This window comes from Mugil cephalus, chromosome 20, assembly GCF_022458985.1.
Source record: "Mugil cephalus isolate CIBA_MC_2020 chromosome 20, CIBA_Mcephalus_1.1, whole genome shotgun sequence".
NCBI lineage: Eukaryota > Metazoa > Chordata > Actinopteri > Mugiliformes > Mugilidae > Mugil > Mugil cephalus.
Genome location: NC_061789.1, coordinates 21,583,212 through 21,604,913, shown reverse-complemented (window position 1 = coordinate 21,604,913; position 21,702 = coordinate 21,583,212). Strand labels below are relative to the sequence as shown.

Below are 21,702 nucleotides of genomic sequence, written 5' to 3'. Positions count from 1 at the left end.
TCACAGTATATATGTAGCTGTATTAGGTCTACGCCTTTGGTCTAGATAACTAGCTAGCATAAGGCTAGCACAAGGCTAGCGTGAGGCTTGGTTAACTTCAAACTTCATTCATTTGTAAAGCGGTGTTGTGTTTGAGATCAAGGTTCACATTAATTATGGTATGACTTTATTTTTCCTATATAAAATCTTAACAAGCGTCAAAGAGTGACTAGACATTTAACTCACTTAATAGGGAGAAATCAGGGAACGGTGGTGTTTCCCTCATGTTTCCTCAATCCTGTGCTGGAGCCATAGACTGAGTGCTATGGCACATTAACTTTTAATCCAGTTTTATTCTCTGTTATTGCCACTTCATTATGGGTGAACACTGGTTAGATGTAGCAAACATGGCGCCCATGAAATACGTGACCACCTCAGAACCAAACAGCAGACCGGGATAACTCAGACGGTCCATTCCCTAGTTGGCCAGACTCCCTCTGATATAAGTCTGTGTAGGGAGTAACCTTACAGTGCCACACAAGGCCTGACATAAGTACTACAGCAGTTTCAGTCATTTTCAGTCGTTCTATCTAGACAAGATGGTGCTTCAGAAAATGGCTTGCTTTTTTCAAGCTTGATGTCACCAAATTGCTTTGTTGACATACAGACAGGAAAGGAGAGGGAGAAACAACAAAGCAGAAGTCGAACGACAAACAAACAAAGTATAAACAGAAAGACAGAACACAATGTGTATGGGAGTGTAAAGTATGTGATTTGGACACATATTCGTTTTTGGTGGGCAAGTGTGATGAGTCAACTGAGTAACATTAGTATTATTTTGATGATTTAATTCTGACACTTTCCCGTTAGTAGCTGTCTGGATGACGGCAGATCATTATATCAGGAAAACAACTACATTAAATAATGGAATATAGTTTGAAGTGTGCACAGAGACTTTCCAGACTTTGTAAAATCTTTTGTCATTAAACAGCAGATCCCCAAGTGTAGCTGTTCAAACAAAGTTTCATCTCTTGTGCACCTGTTTGTATTTATCACCATGGTTATATCACCATTCATACAGTGTACAGTATTCACATACGATGAATTTACAATAATGATGATGACAATAAAAAAATTGATGCAGCCAAAGCCAAAAAGATGTAAACTTTTATGAGATCCCAAGAGATGGACAATTAAAATGGTCACGTAAATGTGGAGACAGTAGCCGCTCCACCAATGTGCCCAGTCCCACCAGGCAAAAAGGACAGAGATCTCAGCAACCTTCATACAGTCCATATTAAATCCACTTAACAAAGCAGATGCAGTGATGCGACAAGAACACAGGTGTTTTGAATGAAAAAGTGTAATAGAAATCAAGGCATCAGTGAATGCCTCCCAACAATAATAATAATTGTGATGGAGGTTCACGGGCTGCTCTCTGCATGTTCACAACTGACTTCTATGTGTGTCTGGATGTGTGTACGTTCTATAGTTATTTATGGATATATGTTAAAAAGATTTCTATTGAGTATATTTAACACACCCCACGCCAGTAAATCAGGAATATAACTAGCACTCTGGAAAAAAATAAATAAACAAACAAGCCAGTGAGATGGAGCAGGCTAAACCTTGCAACTCTACCTCAACTCTACTGGCAGTTAATCCTCCACTTCATGTTCTTCGACTACACGTTTTACAGGTGGTGATAATGACAGGGAGTGACTTGTGGCAATCAACACAAGAAATTTCAGCAAGGATAACTCCAGGTTATACTCTTCTAAAGACTCATATTCTAGTAATAAAAGCTGACAATATGCTCTGGTGCACTATAAAGGGAATTCCGCTGAAGTTTGAAAGAACTTTGACTTGGGGCTAACTAGAACCAAGCGGCAACCTCCGGGTCTGACCAATGAAGCCCATCTAGAAGTGCAAAAAACTGCATTTCGTCGAGTGGCTGCTTGAGGCTGGCAAAATGGAGGCCTTTTTCTTCTAACTCATGAGTTTATCTTTTATGAAAATTTAAAATTCTGCATAATTTTTGTTTTGACTGACTGGCGGTAACCTGAGTCATATACATAGATGCAGCGTTCTTGCTGCCCCTCATTATAAACATATATACACTCACTGGCCAATTTATTGGGTACACCTTGCTAGTAAAAAGTTGGACCCCATTTTGCCATTAGAACCACCTTGATTCTTCGTGGTATACTTTCAACAAGTTGTTGGAAACATTCCTCAGAGATTTAGGTCCATATTGACATGACAGCATCACGAAGTTGCTGCAGATCTGTCGGCTGCACATCTATGATGTTAATCTCCTATTCCACCACATCCACAATCTTCCACAAGGTGCTCTATTGGATTGTGATCTGGTGACCGTGGAGGCAATTGGAGCACAGTGAACTCATTGTCATGTTCCAGAAACCAGTCTGAGATGATATGATCTTTGTGACATGGTGCATTATCCTGCTGGAAGTAGCCGTCAGAAGATGGGTACACTGTGGTCATAAAGGGATGGACATGGTCAGCAACAATACTCAGGTAGGCTGTGACATTTAAACCATTCTCAGTTTGTACTAAGGGGCCCAAAGTGTGCCAAGAAAATATTCCCCACACCATTACACCACCACCAGCCTGAACCATTAATATAATGGGCAGGATGGATCCATGCTTTCATGTTGTTTATGCCAAATTCTGACACTGCCATCCGAATGTTGCAGCTGAAATCGAGACTCGTCAGACCAGGTAATGTTTTTCCAGTCTTCTGTAGTCTCAGTTTCCTGTTCTAAGCTGACAGGTGTGACACCCGGTGTGGTCTTCTGCTGCTGTAGCCCATCTTCTTCAAGGTTGGGAGTGTTGTGTGTTCAGAGATGGTATTCTATATTCCTTGGTGGTAACGAGTGATTATTTGAGTTACTGTTGCCTTTCTATCATCTCCAACCAGTCTGCCTATTCTCCTCGGAGCTCTCACATTAACAAGGCATTTTCGTCCACCCAACTGCTGCTCACTGAATATTTTGTCTTTTTGAAACATTCTCTGTAAACCATAGAGATGGTTGTGTGTGAAAAAAAAATCTGAAATATGCTCGTTCAAAGTCACTTAAATCCCCTTTCTTCTCCATTCTGATGCTCCGTTTGAACTTCAGCAATTGCAGCCATCTGATTGGCTGATTAGCTACTTGTGTAAACAAGCCATAAGCAGTACCTAAAAAGTGGTGAATGCACATCTATGATTTTTTTTTTTTTGTTTGCTTTTTTAAATAAGTTTAATTTTAGTTAGATATAGAAACAGGATGTGGCGTCAACATGACTATCTGACATCAGTGACTATCTTGTTGCCATGCCCACAGCTCTGAAAAACATTGAGTGGAAACAATACATAAATAAACAAATACAGTGTATAATCCAACATTTCTTTGTAAGTGGTGAAGGAACAGCAGAGCACTGTATTCATCAAATGAAAACGCAAGTGAGTTTGGCAGAGGTGTGGGTGGGTCATCGATAACTGCTGCGCGACTCTGACTCCAAACTCGCAAGATGGCATGTCCGTATCCTTAGGAAACTGCGTCAGTTTGGCTAACGCAAGCATTGTCCATATTTATATTTTTGTCATACGTGACACTCTCAACTTCTGTTATCATTGAAAGCAAACTAAGTATATAATTTTAAGAAAGAACACTGGTGCTGATTACATGTGAAATTCTGTATTTTGGACCATGTTTATAGCCCATCAAGCTGTTGAGGCTTCCAGCTTCTACAACAATCTCCGTCCAACAGACATTTCTTTCTCAGAATGCAACATGACATAAAAGAAGCATATGAATAGAACAAATATTTGGAGGCCACAGTATTTGATAGTCTGATCTGTTTTTTAAAGTGATAAAACTACACTACACAGAAGAGGGCTGTGTGGGGGCGCAAAACAACAAGGGGAAAGGACTTTGGTCACTATGGCCTTGGTTTCACATTCAGCTGAGTGATCATCAGTGGTGAGAGAAGGGAGTGAGGGAGGGAGACTGTGACTGAGTGACTACTAGTCTAACGGATGTGATAGATGACTTTAATAACCTCAAGCTCCTTTTTTAGTGTCCTCCAGGATTTGTTGTTATTAAGGCTTTCTTTCTATGATGACCACCTCTTTTATCGTCTCCCACTACAGTCCAAAGCCCCCATACTTGTGGGCATGTGGCACTTGTTGACGGCGCCAGCAAGTCTCAGTCCTGACCAAGGGATATATGGCCTCACAACAATCCACAGAGCAAGGAGTAAAAAAGCATCTTGCTGACCGATCACCTGAAGCAATCTGGCCCTCAAAGCTATGAAACCACTCACCTACCATCATCACACTTCAGTCAAAAATGCTAAAGCATGTTTAGGTAGAAGCTGTGTGATGGTTTTAATAAGCCATTATGAAAAGGAAGGAAGAAGGAAAGAGAGGAGCTCATTGGGAATAGCCTACATATGAGACCATGCTGTAAGTATTCACGCTCAGCACTGCTGAAAGACAAAATGATTTCACTGTGCTTCCATTTCTTCTGCAAACAACAATCAAAACATTTTCTCCTTTAGTGCGCCTTAGAAGCTTCATCGCACATGTATTATTAATTTGCAGATGAGCTCAGCTATTGATGGCGTTGGTTGCCCATGAGCTCAATTAGGATAGCACAAGGAGAGGGGCAGATTATGGGCGGCCATTTAAGTGGGAGTATATCTCTTCCTGACAGTTATAGTCCTAATGCAACAAATTGCACCTTTGTGAATGTAAGTGGCGCTATATCAGTCCTGTGGTGATGAAACATGTGTATTGCAGAGAGGAACGTGTGGCGGTTTAGCAGCGCATGGATAGCATCAGTCCGTGTTAGTCATTTAGCCTGTTCTCTGTAAGCTAACAACACAGGCGTGAGTGCACCTTATTCCCATTCAGTTGAAAGAGTCCTTTTAGAAAACCCTGGCCAATATGGTACTGTATTGAGTGCATGCTTTACCTAGCCAAGCCTAAATAGTACCACTTAGCATGGCTCTCACTAAACAGTTCCACTACTTCCATATGGCTCTCTGCAGATTGAAAGCCTGTGAGTGTCAACAACTCAACAAAGCAAAACATGTTTTACAAATAGAGGACAGTGTGTGTCTGGATATTCCCACGGTAGCATGCAGAGCATCTTAGTTCATAGTTTGGGTGTCTCAATTGTCTTTTCTATCCATTTAAAACAACTGACTTCCATGTGGAAACTGGAAGGCATTGTTTGCTTTCTTAATGTTTTTTTTAGCTGGCTTAAAGGCATGCTGGCTCATAAGGACTACAGTCCTAGTTTTAGTTTGTAATCAACGATACAATAAATAAAAGCAATAAATCCACAACTTTTCTGCATAAAAGCTATGAATTGTTTATTTTGTGGTTGTGAAAATGCCAACTGCATAAAACAAGACTACACTATTACCTGGATATCTATCCATCTAGGTTATTGACCTGTGAAGTACTTTATCATTCCCCACTCTCCCTGCCTCCTCCTTGTTTGGCTGTCATGGCTTCCCTGGTTACCTGCAGTAGGGCACTGCTAATGTGCTTAGTGTGTCATTAGGATGGCCATGAAGGCAGCAGAGCAGACAAGCTGCAGCGTTTCATACTCAAAGCAGATATTTGTGTTGGCTTGTGAGAGAATATCTGCATATGTGATGCCAACCCAATCATCGCGTCATGCCAGGCAGCAGCAGCCAAAATACATTTCAGCCACTGTCCAGCAAAGACAAGCAGGGGTGACTAGGTCAGCTTCAATTCACTTATGCTTTCTTTTCTCATGTTGTTTTAGCCCTTACATAGGCTAGTTTTTCTGTTTTGTAAATACCGCAGTTCCTTACTAGGAATGCCATTTGTCTGGTTTGCTTTTATTTTCGAAAATATCTTGGACAAGAGACATTTTGCCAGGAGATTTCATATGTGATAGTATTCGAGCTAAAGGTGGACACAGATAAATGTAAAATATGCACATGTTCGTCTGCGTGTCTGCATTGTGTGAAGATGCTATTCTTTGTATGCTCACTTTTGAAGACAGAGAACAGGAACTCCAGACTAACTCAGATTTGCTACCAATGTTTAAAATATAACAATGTATATACGTAGATAGGTACATAGACACAAGGACAAGTGCAGTTACCTCTCATCCGTCTCTTCACTCAACCGATATGCGGCATTTATTATCCACCTTCATATCTGTGTGCACTATGGAAAAGACACAAGTGCATGTGTGTGTGAAAAAGTGTTGTCTGTGTGGCTCACACATCTCTGTTAAATTCCAAAAGCATTTAGGAGGTTCTGAGTGTCCATCTAAGAGTCTGCTGCCCTCTACTGCTCTTTTCATGAAATGTATGCTCTGAACATATGCTCAAATCAACAACGCAGAATAACTCACATGATTTGATACCCAATAGTTAAACTTGCCTCCAAAAAGAAGGTTAAACAAATCACAACAGTTGATGTACAATTGATGCCACACATAATATCGTCACACAAATTTACAGCATTTACCTACTTGCTATCTCACCCCATGAACCCTTAAATTGCTGCAAAAACCCATATAGTGTGCTGTGGATGCTAAGGATGCTTCACTGACTATGTCTTTGACGATTTTTTATTCCAAACTCAATTTTGGATTATTACATAAAAAAACTATTTACCCAAGCTGCTGGTAATCATATCTTCACCACCTTTATCATTAATCAAGATACAGTAGCATTTTTGTGAGACATACCAAACCATCAAATAATAGACTCGATATTTGTCCTGGTTGTTGATCTTGCTATATTTGGAAATGTAATGTGGGGAAGTACCAGAAAAACAAGCTTTATTGGCACAATGCTAGATAACGTCTAACGCTGATTAATCAGTCTCTAATTTAGTAGAGGTGAAGTCTGTAATTAAAACAATCAATTACGAGGACCCACAACAGTCAGCAAGGTAACTCTGGTAAGTGTAGTGCGCTACTGTATCTGTTGCTGTGTCTGTCATATGGATGTACAGGACTTGCTAATTCAACAAAACTTCAACTGCTCCTCTCTTAGACAAGGGTTATGTCTAATTAAATTCTCAATGCAAAGAGAATCTTTTATTACTACTGGCTAAGAAATAAGCAGAGGAAATTCCTGTGTGGACAAACATTTCACAGCATGCAAAGTGACAGATATTTCTTGAAAATATGAACAGCTAATGGTCAACCTATTTCCCAAAGACCTGGGTAAAATGTGCACAATTGTACTATGGAAAAAAACAACAACAACAAAAAAAACTCAAGACATGTTTTGACACCTACTTGCAGAATACAATGCAATACAATTCAATGATAGAATAAAAATCAAGAAACTTTTGTCCAAAAAAAATTTATTTTTAAATGAGGGCATATTCACAAGAAAAAAAAATATGTTAGGTTAATATCATGTACCTTACTAAATACAAAAAAATATAGAATTGAAACAAAATAAACCACATCTTTAAATTGCTTTTCAATTCTGATATACCAGTTTAAAAAAATAAAGACTGAGCTTACTGCTGGGACAATGGTTCAGCAAATAAAACCAATCCCGCTTTAAGAGAAGGCGAGGCCGAGCCTTGCCACAGTACATCAGGACAGCTACCTGGTTGCTTAGTGCACAAGTATACTCATACAGCACCCATGAATGGTAGTACACAAGCATATGCTTGCTGGGAGTTAAAATAGAATTGTTTGCAGATAAAATAGCATTATAGTGGCTCTAGAAATATTGCCAAGCCTGGGGAATGTATGTTTGTTCATAAATGCTGTGCTGCAACCTCCTCCGGCCAAAAAGAGCAAGATGTCACAACCACAACTAACAGCACCCAGATCCACGAAAGAAGACTGACTGAGGAAAAACAGGGTCGTAGATTTAATGGTGTTTTACCACAGATGGCATCTTAACCAGTGCAGTCATACAAAAAAGTTTGTTCTATCTTAACCAATTTTAACGTTGCCCAATCTGTAGTAATCATCTATAATCCACACCAATAAGACATATCTACACCTGATGTTTCATGTTCATGTTGTTGGCTGTCGCTTCACACTTATTTCTAATGTAATTTCTTCTGGTTCAATTTACAATAATACTGTTAAATTTGTGTGTATGCTGTAGATGAAACAGAGCTAGTGTTATTTAACAGTGCTGATTATTTCCATGTCAGTCAAGGAAAACATGGGTGTCACATATCACAAATGTACGGGTCTCAAGGTAACAATAGATTCTTACAACAAGCTCATGAAATTTTCTAGAAAAAACAAATGTCAATAGATTTTTAATCTGCAGCAGGAATTGTGGCCAATGAGAAAACATCTCAACGTAATGTCAGAATATTTTACAAATTACTAAATACGTAGTATGCGTGCCAGAGTTGTCACCCAAGTAACTGCAGTCACTGGTGAAAATTATTTTAAGTAAAAACTTATTAAAAATTCCCTGTGAGAGTGCTAAAATCCTATAAAAAGTATGATGCATTCTAAAAACCAAATCACCTTTTCTTTGGCCTTACTCTACTACATTAACTGAAATGAATTGACAACATTTTTAAATACTTTAAACTATTAAGTAGCTAAACACAACCTCTCTGGCCAAGTTTACAGCGGTGGGTTCTACAGTCTCCTGTAAAGGAGTTGCTGTCTGAATATGACAGCAAATGAGCAATCCAAGACAAGTGCAAATCCTCCCTGAGACTGGTCCATGCATTTACATGGACATCTGTTTCAGTATTATACAACCCAAGTATTTTACAAGAAAGTTAAACGAGTCACACCGGCCGGCCTGAAACCGATGCCACTCCTAAAATTCAACCGTTTAAGACAAAAGACAGTGCTTCGTCATCATCAGTCAGTCAGTCATAATAAGGCTCTCAGAGGAGCACGTAAACCAGACTGGTCAAAAAATAAACTGTCTCGCACAGCCATATCTATCTCCACAGCTTTGTGTCAGCACTAGAGAATGGTTAGGCTGCACTCAGGATCATTGTGGGACAGAAGGAAAATGCTCCACTTTGTTGTTGTTTCTTTAAGTAAGTTATAATCATCTTTCACTGCATCCTTGCACAGTCCTGTTATTTTAATGGAACATCTGCACATAGGAAAGTGAGAACTTATCAAAATGGCAAATTCCCTGCAAAAGGAAATGCCACAAAAACAGACGTACAGCATGTTTTAAATGTGATATGACTTTTACTGAAAAAAACATAATTTGATATTCGGGGCCACAGAGGTGAAGCACATCCATACACTAGCACTGGAGGAGCTCACTGGATTTATTAAAATCACAGTCGCTTTGCTAGCTGTATGAGACTCTTGCAGAAGTGTATTAAATTGATAGCACAGATGCTCATGTGAACTGGAATGGATCAGTATATTGGTCATGTCAATATCACTGGTGAAAAATACCACCAGTGACACACTAAAAGGATGTGACAAATCAGATCTGATGGCCGATGTCAAGAACTGGATCATGCAAGGACGTCCCTGTTAAAAGCTGTAAGCACATCCTTTGTATATTATTAACAGCATTCACCAAAAGAGCCTAGCAGTCCTGTCCTGTCGGAGGTTGGTATTGTTGTGCAGTCAAGAGGATTTTGAAAACGACACAAACAGTGGAAGGCTGAAATATGTGCCCAACTGCTGGTTCATCCCAACTGTCCACATCTAGTGAGTCAGACAAGTGGATCAAAACAAGTTTTAAGTTGATTACGCGGTCATTATTGCTGAAATAATTATCACTGTTTAATTTCAATGATGAAACCCCTCATGTACCCGACTCCTGCTGGCCCTTATCAACAGCTATGAAGACTTGTGAGATACCATGTTAACTAGAGATGGGTGAAGAAGAGCTGAATAAAATCATCCAGCATGTGATGCTCTCACATGCTTCAGGGCATCAGTCATCCGGTGGCTATCGTGTGTCTCTGAGTTGACCTCGGCTCTGCAAACTCTGGAAGTGGGCTTCCTTCAGGATGCGGTTAATCTGCAAGTACGACACTAGGTTTGTGGGGCCAGCAAGCTCTGAAGAGTTGGAAAAGCAAAGGGGACTGTAGGGGCCTACAGCACAATGACTGCTACAGCTCCCAGCTGCATGTTCTGGACTGCTGATGCTGCTGCTGCTGTTGCTGTTCTCACTGTTGGATGACTGTAGAGGACACAGAGGTCGACATTAAAAATATAATATGATGAAGGGGCTGCAGAACATAATCTGTTAGATTATAATTAGAAACATCTTGTTATAAGATATTTGTTGTTGTTGATAAGACATTTGTTCAAACTAGACATATATATATCTCACATCAAAATATGAGCAAACCAAGAGAGATTTCAAACCTAATCAGTTGAATATAGCTAAAATGAATGTTGACCAACGTCGGTCAGGTTGATCAAACCGATACACCGGTTACTACACAAATGAGGTAAAAATGTTTGCGTAAAAAAGCGTGTCTCACACTGCTTTGAATGGAATTCTGGTGAAAATGTACGTGCTGTGAAATTCCAGCTGAGCCACAAGACTTTCCAACAGCAGACAGTAGTTTTACTATGAATGCCAATTCTAAACTAGGATTATGAAAGCAAACTGTGTAGTCTACGTGTTAGTGTATCTTTTCTTATACATTATCTAGCCACTGATAAACAGTTATAATAATAAATATAAATAAATATAAAAATAAATGAGATTCTCCCTTTACTTGACAGTTACTATACCTCAGAGTCCCAGGCATCTCTGCCTGGCTCAGGAGAGAGACGATGAGCTCCGCTCTGCCTTTTGGCTTGAGGCACCAGGTGGCTGCTCTCCTCATCACAGCCACTGCGCTGTCGTTTCCTATTCAGATCAAATAAAAGAAATAAACACATTTTTCATTACTGGGGAAAACAGGTAGAGGTCACACACCAATCTATTTTAAAATGGTGAAACATATGACAACAGAACGGCCATGATTCTGCCAGCATGATTCATGATTTACTGATGTCTCATAGTGTCTACTTAACGCTATACCATATTTTAATACGTTAACAAGTAATTTCATTATGTTTCAACACAATGTTCTACATTGACTGGGATGCGAGTTGTCGCTGCTGTATCCATAACACGTTAGCCGTATTATGAAATAAAGACAAATACAAAAAAGACAAAAACAAATGTAAGACAAATCGAACAAGAAAATATCCTAAGTAGTGCCCGGCCACCTGATGTCCTCACGTGTGATCTGGATTCATTTGATGCATAATGGTCGTTCTTTTAATGACTGCTCAACGCTCTCAATATAGGCCAGAGTAACTTTGATCCGCCCTTTATTTTGAGCATTATTTGCTCACACTGCGTTACATTAAGTATAGTAGCCTCTGCTCACCTGCTTTCCGTCAACATGTGTCAATCACGACGAGTTTCTTTTGTATTTTGTTCAGACAACAAGCGCACCGGCTAGTTGACGGTAACGACAAGTCGCTAAGGTAGCTCGTTTCCTGCCCGTAGAAGGCCCGTAACCTTAGTTAAATTAACCCTGCATGGCTAGCTAATTATGTGGAATAAATATATGGTACGGTTATCCATCTTGTCAATACTAATAGCGACAGGGACAACCAACACAGGCACTTCTAGGTGGTGGTAACTGGCAATTGCACTGCAAAAAAGATAGGACGTTGACGAGCTAGCTAGTTAACCTGCCAGTCCTAGACGCTTTATCATTGGCTATGAGCTACTGTTAACGTCACTGCGAGCTAATGCTAACAACTTTATCTCATATTCGACTATGGCACAAAAAGCAGAAATCGCTTCGTTGGCTTTTTACAATAATACCAATCCTTGAACCACGCCTCAAACATTAAATTACTTAGGCCGTAGCTTCATTTTGTTAGCAATACTAGCTACAGATACAACCACAACCAACCGCGACAGTTGTGTTTACATGGTACTGCGACTGCGCATAGGGACGAGTGCTGGTGCATTAAAGGCCTGCCGGGAAATACGGATGTGCGATACCAGTATTTTACCTTTCAATTTGATACCAAGTAATACCATGGCTGATATCCCGATACCGACATCGATACTTTTTTTGTGTCTACTTGTGCATATGAAAATAATGACTTTAACAATGAATAGTTGTGAATGTAATTATGAAAATTTTATTTTATACCTCTGTATAAGAATTAAACGATCTGTCAAACATCAGACATCTCTTTAATCGGAGCAATTCAATGCAAATCAATAAGCCAGCTGAGAATCTCAGCAAATCTGAGCAAAAGTACTGCAGTGGTTTCAGTTGTTTTCAGCGGTTAGAAAATGGTCAGTTTTAAAAAAAAAATAAAAATACCGTCCTCGTGTACACATGACACGTCATCTTGAGGGAAGCAAATCTGTCCTTGTTAAAATATTGTGTTTAAACCACATTCTTCTGCTGATTTCTTTTTGTCATCATAACATAGACAGCAATGGTCCGATTCTACATTCTTTATCGCTTCCATTTGTTTTTGTTAAGAAACAATAGCATATTGACAGGACCTACGTGTGGGCATATATGCTTGTGTATCGACACTGTGCATATTGCCTGCCTCTCTGAAGGGCTTCTGTTACAGAGGTCTGTCTCAGTTGTGGGGGCATTTCCCTGTGCTCTCTCTCTCTCTCTCTCTCTCTCTCTCTCTCTCTATATATATATATTTTTACTTTTTTAGACTTGATTACAGATTCGGTGTAATAAAAGTATTACTGCTTATTGTGAAAGCGGACATGGTATCGACATTTTGATGTGAAGATCGATTCTAAAAAAAATAGCACATCCCTACCGGGAAAACATTTGTAAATCGTTCTTGTGTTGAAGGACGAACAATTTCTGTTCAGACAGACTTGTAAGGTGTAAAACAATGGCAACTATAGTAACCAAAAATGTGGTATGTTTTACTCGGGGAATAAATATGCACTCTGTTGGTATTTTGAATTAAAAAACAATTTACAGATTGCTCTTAAATGCAACATACAACAAAACTAGCGCACGTTCAATTTATGCAGCGCAATAGGCTACAACACAGCTTTTAGTTAATGGAATGTAAACACCATGCAAATCATTTGTTCTCCATGAAATATAATATACATAACAGACTAGCGGGATACAGGATTAATTCGCCCATATAATTTCGCCTGCAAACAATAGACCGCTTTCATTTGACACAGTAGTTACACATAGCTATCGGTTAAATGACCGAAAATATTGAACAACAACAGATTTCGGCTTTATTATAACCCTGTAACCCGGAAGTTACAGTGTTGTGAAGCCTGCCTATCCAGCCAGCCCATGGTGTAAAAAAAACGCCTCCGCCAATGACTCAAGAGGAGGACGGAGGTGAGATTACCAGGGATTCTCAGCAGCAACGGTCCTGTATATGTATACAGGGAAATAATCGCAATGGGCAGCACCGACTCAAAATTAAACTTCAGGAAGGCGGTGATCCAGCTCACGACCAAAACACAGGTATATTCGCATCCAAATGAATAACACAGATCCATTGGGCGCACCGGGCATCACCGAGGGGATGAGATAACGCTTATGATGTGGTATCAAAATTGTGTTGTGTTGCATACAGCATTTTTTTTCACAGTGAAAATTTGTATAATGTCGACGTACAAATACTGCATGCATTTTCTACATATGTCGCATGCTGCTTGATATTACATTATATGGTCGTGGATTCGACGATGGGAATTACCATGAATCCTAATAAAGCTGTACGCGTTTAGTTCTGCCCATAGTTGCCTATAACTAATGGCATATAGCAAATTCAGGCTAATGGCGTAGGTCTGAAAATGACCACGTTTGCAGATGCGGCAGGTGGACTGTTGTGCGAAGTGTGCCAGTAAATGCTTCCTGCTGCTAGAACAAACACTTGTGTTTACATTGCTATTACGTACTGTGGGCCTGGGCTGATCTATGTAATGCTACTAGACCGGGCCACACAAGATAAAATGGCAAAATGGCATTTGAATGCAGCCCTGTTTCATATAAATCAGACTAGATTACATTTCAAACCTGTCTACCATTAAATGCTCAATTGGAAGCTAAAAAAAAAGCAAACATTAATTCTACAGCCAGTGGAATCCACGGACGATGCCTTCTGGGATCAGTTCTGGGCAGACACAACTACCACTGTCCAGGATGTTTTTGCACTGGTGCCAGCTGCGGAGATAAGAGCTGTTCGAGAGGAGTCTCCCTCAAATTTAGCAACCCTCTGCTATAAGGTACGCAACCATGCTTTCGTGTAGGTTTGTTTATGAGACAGAAATAGTACAAGTGACATAGTGATTTTGGATTTCAGTGTGTTTGCAGGAGCACAGCACCTTTCCTCAGATGTGGGGTGGGAATAAATGAGTCAACTCCCCTCCCTTTCCTTTGCTTTCCGTCTTTTGCTCCCAGCTTCCGTTTGAAGCTGCGTATCAGAAACAAAACAGGCATATAGGGGCCTCCAGCATAATTAAATAAAGAGGACATGAGAGCCCTTGAATTCGATCTAATTCAAAGGGCTTTTTTTCCTGTGTTGGGTTTGGGCTGCAGCTGTACTGTTGACATGTAAATCACCAAGTAAATCTTTGTCTGAAAAAAAAAAGAACAAAGCATTTTATTTTGTTTTATTTGTAGAATCGAAGTGTATATCATTTAGTTTCTAGTGTTTATTGGTAAAATATAAGGCACTGCATAGTTTACCCACAAATACAAAATAGACATGACATATTCTCTCAACAGTTTTCAAAACTCTTTTATGCCCGAGTAGTGGCACAGTAAATGAAAACTATGACGCTGTATAAATATTCATTATCCTTGAAAGAAAAAATAGTGTTACTGCTATATTGATTGCTGTAATAAACAATTCTTCAACTTGCCTATATCTTATATTCTCAACCTGTCCATGTAACATCATCAGTTACATCTTATATCTGTATCATCATCAGATACTACGTGCTTACTATAGTCAGATATATGTATCTATGACAGATGTATATTTATCTCGTTTCTCCTGCTGTTCTCTCTTTTTCTGTCTCTACCTGGCTGCCCTTAGGCAGATGAGTCCCTCCATATGAGCTGGGTTCTGCTCAAGGTTTCTCCCGTTAAAGGGAGTTTTTCCTTGCCAGGACTCAGGCCGGTTTTTGTAAAGCGTTATGAGACAATTTGTATTGTTATTCACGCTATATAGATATAATTGAATTGAATTGTTGTCTTGAATAAAAATAAAACATTTCTTATGGCTCGTCACTTCATTAATCAGCTTGAAATCAGCACAAATATTGTTCAAGCAAATTTGATAATTAAAATGTAGCAAAAAAAATTTTGGTGATGTTAAATGACAAAATAATGCACCTTGTAGGCTACAAAGTCTTATTCGAATATGATTTCTGATGATCTAGGCTGTGGAGAAACTGGTGCAGGGCGCAGAGTCTGGCTGTCCCACTGAGAGGGAGAAACTAGTAATCCTGAACTGTGCTCGCATCTTGACCCGTATACTTCCCTATATCTTCGAGGACCAGGACTGGAGAGGATTCTTCTGGTCAACAGTGCCTGGTGCTGGCCGGGCTGGGGTGAGTGGGCACAGTATAGGTGCACACTTTTCACAAATATGTACAAACATAAGCATCAGAAAGACAGTGTTTACATGTACAGTACATGTGTACTCAATTCAATTTTACAGTAATGTTCAATGAGAGCACTGAGCTCATGAGACTGGTTTTCCTGGGTGTGAATCCTTCACTCAGTTGAACATTTAATCATTTATTTCCTCATACCAGCTAAAGCTATTTTCATCTTTCTCCGTAGAGCAAGGCATATAATGGAGAAAGGGGATTTTAGTTGTTACTTATTTGCGTCTTTCATTTCTTATATTGTTCATTTTTTTCAGACGGATGAGATAGATGATGATGATGGAGCTCGGCCTCTGGCTGAGTCGCTGCTCCTAGCCATTGCAGACTTGCTTTTCTGCCCTGACTTCACTGTGCATAGCCACAAGAGAGGCCCTGTGAGTACCCCGTGTCCCGACACTGTGCACTGTTTTACACGTACACATGTTTTTCCAGGCACTGTTTCCTTCCTACTGATCTGAAGTTGCCCAACTAACCTGTCACTCAAGTTTCTCCGGAGAGACAACTTAGAAAGAGATAATGGCCAGACGCTGTCAGGCACACCAGGAAGAATTACTTATCCGTTGTGAGTAAGACAGGAATGTTGCGCATAAGACTGCAACTTTGTTCTCATAATGAACGCTCTTTATTTGTTTCTCATTGCTTTAATATTTCCACCAGAAAACAGACTCATGCATCATTACAGAATAAAAAAACAACTAATTTAGACCTCTGCGCCTAATGGCATAATGATTTGTTTGACAAATGATATCCTCTTTTTTAATGTCATTGACTAAATAATCTGACAAATATTATGCTGTCATGAAGTAATGTGACTGTAATGTTTTGGTGACTGTATCCAGGACTCGGTAGAGAGCATGCAGTCTTTAGACAGTTGTGAGTACATCTGGGAGTCAGGGGTGGGATTTGCACATTCACCCCCTCTCAACTACATCCACGACCTGAACAGGTGAGTGGGTCTCTTTTGTGCAGCTGTGCCTGGCAACATCTGTATCACAAAATTGATATTTTATTTTGGAGTCTGATTTACTTTTGATTTTCCTCTCTGAACCTTCTTTTTTTCTCTTCAGGGCAGAGTTGCTGAGACTGTTACTAACCTGCTTCTCTGAGGCCATGTACTTGCCACCTTCATCAGATCACAATGTCCTCAACCCCTGGGTGACATTCTTCTGCTCTACAGAAAATAGGTAATGGCACATGCATGTCTGATTATTCTACCTATTGAACTCATGAGTTTTTACATTTGTAGATGAAAACTTGACTTACACGGCTTTCAATTAAATCCCATTGTTTTCATCACAAGTGGAGTTTTAAAGTTATTATAGAGGTAACATTTTAAAAAATATCTTACATGTATGGACCACTTTTGCACAAAGTACAGCGTTCTACCTTTCAAATTTCTTATATTCAAGTAGATATTATAAACTAATGCATTCTGTTTTTTCTTGTGGACATGAAAATTACACTCTTTTGCCTAAAACTGAATCTCTCATTAATGTAATGTAACTCAGTAGGGACTTGTACACATTTTACTAATTTGGTTCTCATGCCCTTGCACCTAGACATGCTCTGCCTCTGTTCACATCTCTGCTGAATGTGGTGTGCGCCTATGATCCCGTGGGCTATGGCATCCCGTACAACCACCTGCTCTTTTCTGACTACCGAGAGCAGCTGGTGGAGCAGGCTGTACAGATCCTCATTGTGACACTGGAGCACGATGGTGGGATTCCCCACCGCCCTGCCTCTCCATGCTGCATAGAGGAGCAAGAGGTATGACAAGACTACAAAAAAGTAATTCATTTGATGACCCATGTTGAATGACTTTTGAATAAATATCTTTATCTTTTTGTGCAGTCTGCAGGCCCTGAAAACTTGTTTGCAAATTATTTGTCAAGGATTCACAGAGAGGAGGTGTGTTTGTCAATGTGTATAAAAATATGAAGACCATTCCTGTAAAGATCACTTGTCTAAAGCAATCTTTGTGCACTTTCCCTTGGTAGGACTTTGACTTTGTGCTGAAGGGCCTAGCTCGCCTGCTGACTAACCCTTTGACTCAAACTTACCTGCCTAACTCCACCAAGAAGATCCAGTTTCACCAGGAAATGCTGGTGCTTTTCTGGAAACTTTGTGACTTCAATAAGGTTGAAAAAACTAAAGTGGATCATGTCTTGGGCCAGAACCATTAAAATGCTTTGTGCTTTCATTATGTAATGCAATCCACTTTGTGTCCCCATCACAGAAGTTCCTGTTTTTTGTACTGAAGAGCAGTGATGTGCTGGATATTTTGGTTCCTATACTCTATTACCTGAATGATGCCAGGGCTGATCAGTGTAAGTAAATAAAGCAAACCAAGTTGCTTTATTGCACCCGCGAGCCTCTAAAAGCCTCCAAAATGTCACCAATATACATACTTATAGTGTGATTTATTGTTTGTGCAGCACGTGTTGGACTCATGCATATCGGTGTGTTCATTTTGCTGCTGCTGAGTGGAGAGAGAAACTTTGGTGTGCGCTTGAATAAGCCTTATTCCGTTCATGTGCCGATGGACATCCCTGTGTTCACAGGGACTCATGCTGACCTTCTTATAGTGGTGAGAGAGATACCTGTTACATAACTGAAATGGCTTTATTTTTGATTGCTACCTGACATAGAGCCTGTTCAGACCTTGCATGAAAATCTGATTGCAAGTGACCAGCTTTAGGTATGCATTAATGTGCATCTCCAAATGTATCTCTGTATGCAAATAAATCCTGACATGACTTTGGCACACACATTAAGTAATTATTTATTGAGCTCCACCCTGTTAGTTAGATCTTCACAAAACTCAGATTGTAACTCCAGCCCCCCATCTCCAGTGATGAAGGCAAATAAAGACACCCTTGATTGAGGAAATACTTAACTACACACAGCTCCATTTACATAAACATGACCACATCAATAATTAACCTCTACTATTAACTATCTAGTATTCAGTATTTTCTTTTGTTAATTGTTGTTTAGAGTTATTATTTACCTAGCTAACAACTAGACTTTCATTACTAATGAACAGACATTATTAACGGTGCTTTCCCTTTTTAGGTGACCATTTATAATGTTTTTTTGTTTTTTTTGTTTTTTTTTTTATAAATGAGGTAAAGCTCCACTGATGGAGGAGCAACCTTTGAATACAGGCAGTCTTTAGTGCAACTCAGGATATGTATGCATCCACACTACCAAAAGAATTGGGACACATGCGGATACATGTGACCCAGACCACCTCCAAATGTGGTCAGAGATTGGTTCTCTAAATGCAATATCAATGGATCCTAGGGGTGTTCACACCTGTGTTTTACCCGATCGGATGGTCCAGATCGGATCTTAATGCAAGCTCTGAACATGCCCTAAAATACAGTAACAGTTACCATACAAAGCCTCACACCATTCACTGTGTTTGTTTTCTAGGTGTTTCACAAGATAATCACTACAGGCCACCAGCGACTCCAGCCTCTCTTTGACTGCCTACTCACCATCATCGTAAATGGTGAATTGCTTTGATGTCTTCTACAGGGCAATACAGCTTTTATTTGCAAGATCAGCTTTTGAATGTTTTTACATTTAATGAAACAACAGCTGTTTTTTTCCACAGTTTCTCCCTATTTGAAGAGCCTGTCTATGGTGGCAGCCAATAAATTGCTCCACCTGTTAGAAGCCTTTTCCACCAACTGGTTCCTGTTCTCTGCAGCCCAGAATCATCACCTTGTCTTTTTCCTTCTTGAGGCTTTCAACAATATTATCCAGTACCAGTTTGATGGTAAGAGACAACTAAAACATTTCTGGGTTCAGTTCAACTTTTTGCAGACAAATGGTTATGTGTAACTCTTTTCCCTTTTACTCTCATCCCCAGGAAACTGCAACCTGGTTTATGCCATCATTCGCAAACGTAATGTGTTTCACCAGCTGGCCAACTTGCCCTCTGACCCCAGTTCCATTCAAAAAGCTTTGCAAAGGAAGAAGAAGTCACCAGATGTCATTTCCCGCACAAGTTCCCAAGAAACTGTATCCATGGAGGGTTCACACCCTGCAGTGCCAGCAGAACCTGGTACACTAAAGGCCAGTCTAGTTGCCATACCAGGTACTGTTGTTTGGATGGTTTTGGATGTGTTTTGAATATTTGCATAATATGCATATATATGAAGATGTTGAGTGTTTCATAATTAAGAAATCATGGTATTGTCCCCATACTTAAGTGAGGTAAAATCTGTTGCTCAAGAAACTGTAAATATGATTCAAAGGATAAAACCAAGGATGTTCTGTATTTCTATAACTGTAGAAAGTGAGTGAGTTGACCTTCTCTCTACTGTTATTTTTTGAATGATGAACATTGATTGGGGTCAAATTGACCCCAAGGATAATAGGAGGGTTAAGAAAAAGATACAACTGTCAGAAGACTTCCCTTTTACATATTGATTGGAATTCCGTGGCTCTCTCCAGGCATCGATAAGCTGACCGAGAAGTCGCAGGTATCAGAGGATGGCACTATGGTGTCAGTTCCAAAGACCAACTCACCTCACGTTGTCCTCTCAGACCAGAGTGCGGTTGCTGGGACCAGTGACACTGAGTCCAACTCAGGCAGAGACAATGAAGTAGGATTTTTACTGTGTGGATGTGCTGTACACATAAATATACATCATGTACATATTAATATTGTTCTGTTTCTTAACATTTTCAGGATGTTTTCTACACTGAAGCAGAAATGGAGAGAAGACGTTTGTCAAGTGTGTCTTCAACATCCTATTGGGCTCCCACACCTGAATGGGTCAGTAAACTCTTGTGCCCTCAGCCTCTTCCTCAGTTTTTGACAGACTTTGAACATGCAATCAGGGCTTCAATCAGATTCATACATTTCATCCCAGGTCCTTTCTTGGAAGTGTAAGCTACCCCTTCAGACTATCATGCGTCTTCTACAAGTACTAGTTCCTCAGGTGGAGAAGATCTGTATTGATAAGTATGTGAACTATGTCTTTTTGCTCAACATGCAGAAGAAAGGAAATATTTGCACATAAGGAATACCATATCACCAAAACCATGCTCTGTGTGCAGGGGTCTCACAGATGAATCAGAGATCCTGAAGTTTCTTCAGCATGGCACATTAGTGGGCCTGTTGCCAGTTCCTCACCCCATCCTCATCAGAAAGTATCAAGCCAACGCAGGCACTGCCATGTGGTTTCGTACCTATATGTGGGGCGTGGTTTATTTGCGGTGAGTAAGACAGAAGAGCCTTTGTCCTGGAAACTTGACATCTTTACACATTGTTTAAAAGTAGTGTATCCATTTGTTTTCCTAGCAACGTGGATCCTCCTATCTGGTATGACACCGATGTCCGCCTTTTTGAGATCCAGCGGATGTAGTCAGAAGACTTTGACTGAAAAGGAGGCTGTTCCTACTCCAGAATTCCCTTTTCCTCCAGTAGCTGCTGTATCACATTGTGTTTTGCTTTCCTAGTAATCATAATGCTTGATCCACCCACTTGGGTAGGATTGTTATTCAGATGAGTAGGTTGAGACTCCTCTGAGATATCAACATTGGCCATAAACAACTGTGTTTGTACATTTAAGACCACAGAATGTCTGTGAAAACACTGAGAGGACTGGAGTATTTGTTCAAGGCAGGGGCTCTGTTCTGGACAGTACAGAATATGAACTATTGAGTTTCTTAGATTTGTTCAAGGATAGGCTGCCATCCAACAAAGGCTTATACACATCTTGGATGGCACAATATTAGCGTTTCATGTTATTTATTGTACTTGCCATGCTTGCACCTTTTGTGTTATGGTTGTAGTTTATGTGATAATGTCCAAAGAACAATACAGAGTATGTTTTTATGTTCATGACCCAGTTTCATTTTTAATATGATTGGCAGTGCTCATGTTGCTCAGTGCTGAAAATGGTATCCTTAAGTTATCCTAAAAATATAAATTTATGTGGTTCTGTGAAATATTTGATCACATTGAACTGTGTATTTCAACTGAAAACTTGAAATTCAGTTGTCAAGGATATACCATTTGGATATTATGATTCATCTCAGACCATTTTTCCCTTTGTT

At 39.9% G+C, this 21,702-nt stretch overlaps 2 protein-coding genes across 2 annotated transcripts; one reads left to right on the top strand and one right to left on the bottom strand.

Annotated features, from left to right (window-relative positions):
* Positions 1-7,337: 7,337 nt before the first annotated feature.
* On the bottom strand, positions 7,338-11,923 carry LOC124998177. The gene is made up of 3 exons (XM_047572404.1): positions 11,357-11,923; positions 10,710-10,827; positions 7,338-10,146 (listed from the first exon to the last, which is right to left on the bottom strand). The coding sequence occupies exons 1-3, from the start codon at positions 11,371-11,373 to the stop codon at positions 9,913-9,915; spliced, it is 369 nt and encodes a 122-aa protein (XP_047428360.1). The 5' UTR covers positions 11,374-11,923; the 3' UTR covers positions 7,338-9,912.
* Positions 11,924-13,104: 1,181 nt separating this feature from the next.
* Positions 13,105-21,490, top strand: hid1a (HID1 domain containing a). Its single transcript, XM_047572398.1, has 19 exons — positions 13,105-13,468; positions 14,083-14,232; positions 15,394-15,564; positions 15,882-15,998; positions 16,464-16,570; positions 16,692-16,808; positions 17,184-17,391; positions 17,476-17,532; positions 17,622-17,762; positions 17,861-17,951; positions 18,060-18,211; positions 19,063-19,141; positions 19,247-19,411; positions 19,505-19,732; positions 20,092-20,243; positions 20,330-20,416; positions 20,514-20,605; positions 20,701-20,859; positions 20,945-21,490. The coding sequence occupies exons 1-19, from the start codon at positions 13,403-13,405 to the stop codon at positions 21,006-21,008; spliced, it is 2,403 nt and encodes an 800-aa protein (XP_047428354.1). The 5' UTR covers positions 13,105-13,402; the 3' UTR covers positions 21,009-21,490.
* Positions 21,491-21,702: the final 212 nt, after the last annotated feature.

Bases quoted from the DNA above. Each gene is read 5' to 3' on its own strand.
- LOC124998177 (XM_047572404.1), bottom strand. The intron at 10,147-10,709 runs GTATAGTAACTG...TGTCCTCTACAG, and splicing joins GAGATGCCTGGGACTCTGAG to TCATCCAACAGTGAGAACAG.
- hid1a (XM_047572398.1), top strand. From the start codon at position 13,403: ATGGGCAGCACCGACTCAAAATTAAACTTCAGGAAGGCGGTGATCCAG. The intron at 17,533-17,621 runs GTGTGTTTGTCA...TTCCCTTGGTAG, and splicing joins CAAGGATTCACAGAGAGGAG to GACTTTGACTTTGTGCTGAA. The intron at 20,606-20,700 runs GTATGTGAACTA...CTCTGTGTGCAG, and splicing joins GAGAAGATCTGTATTGATAA to GGGTCTCACAGATGAATCAG.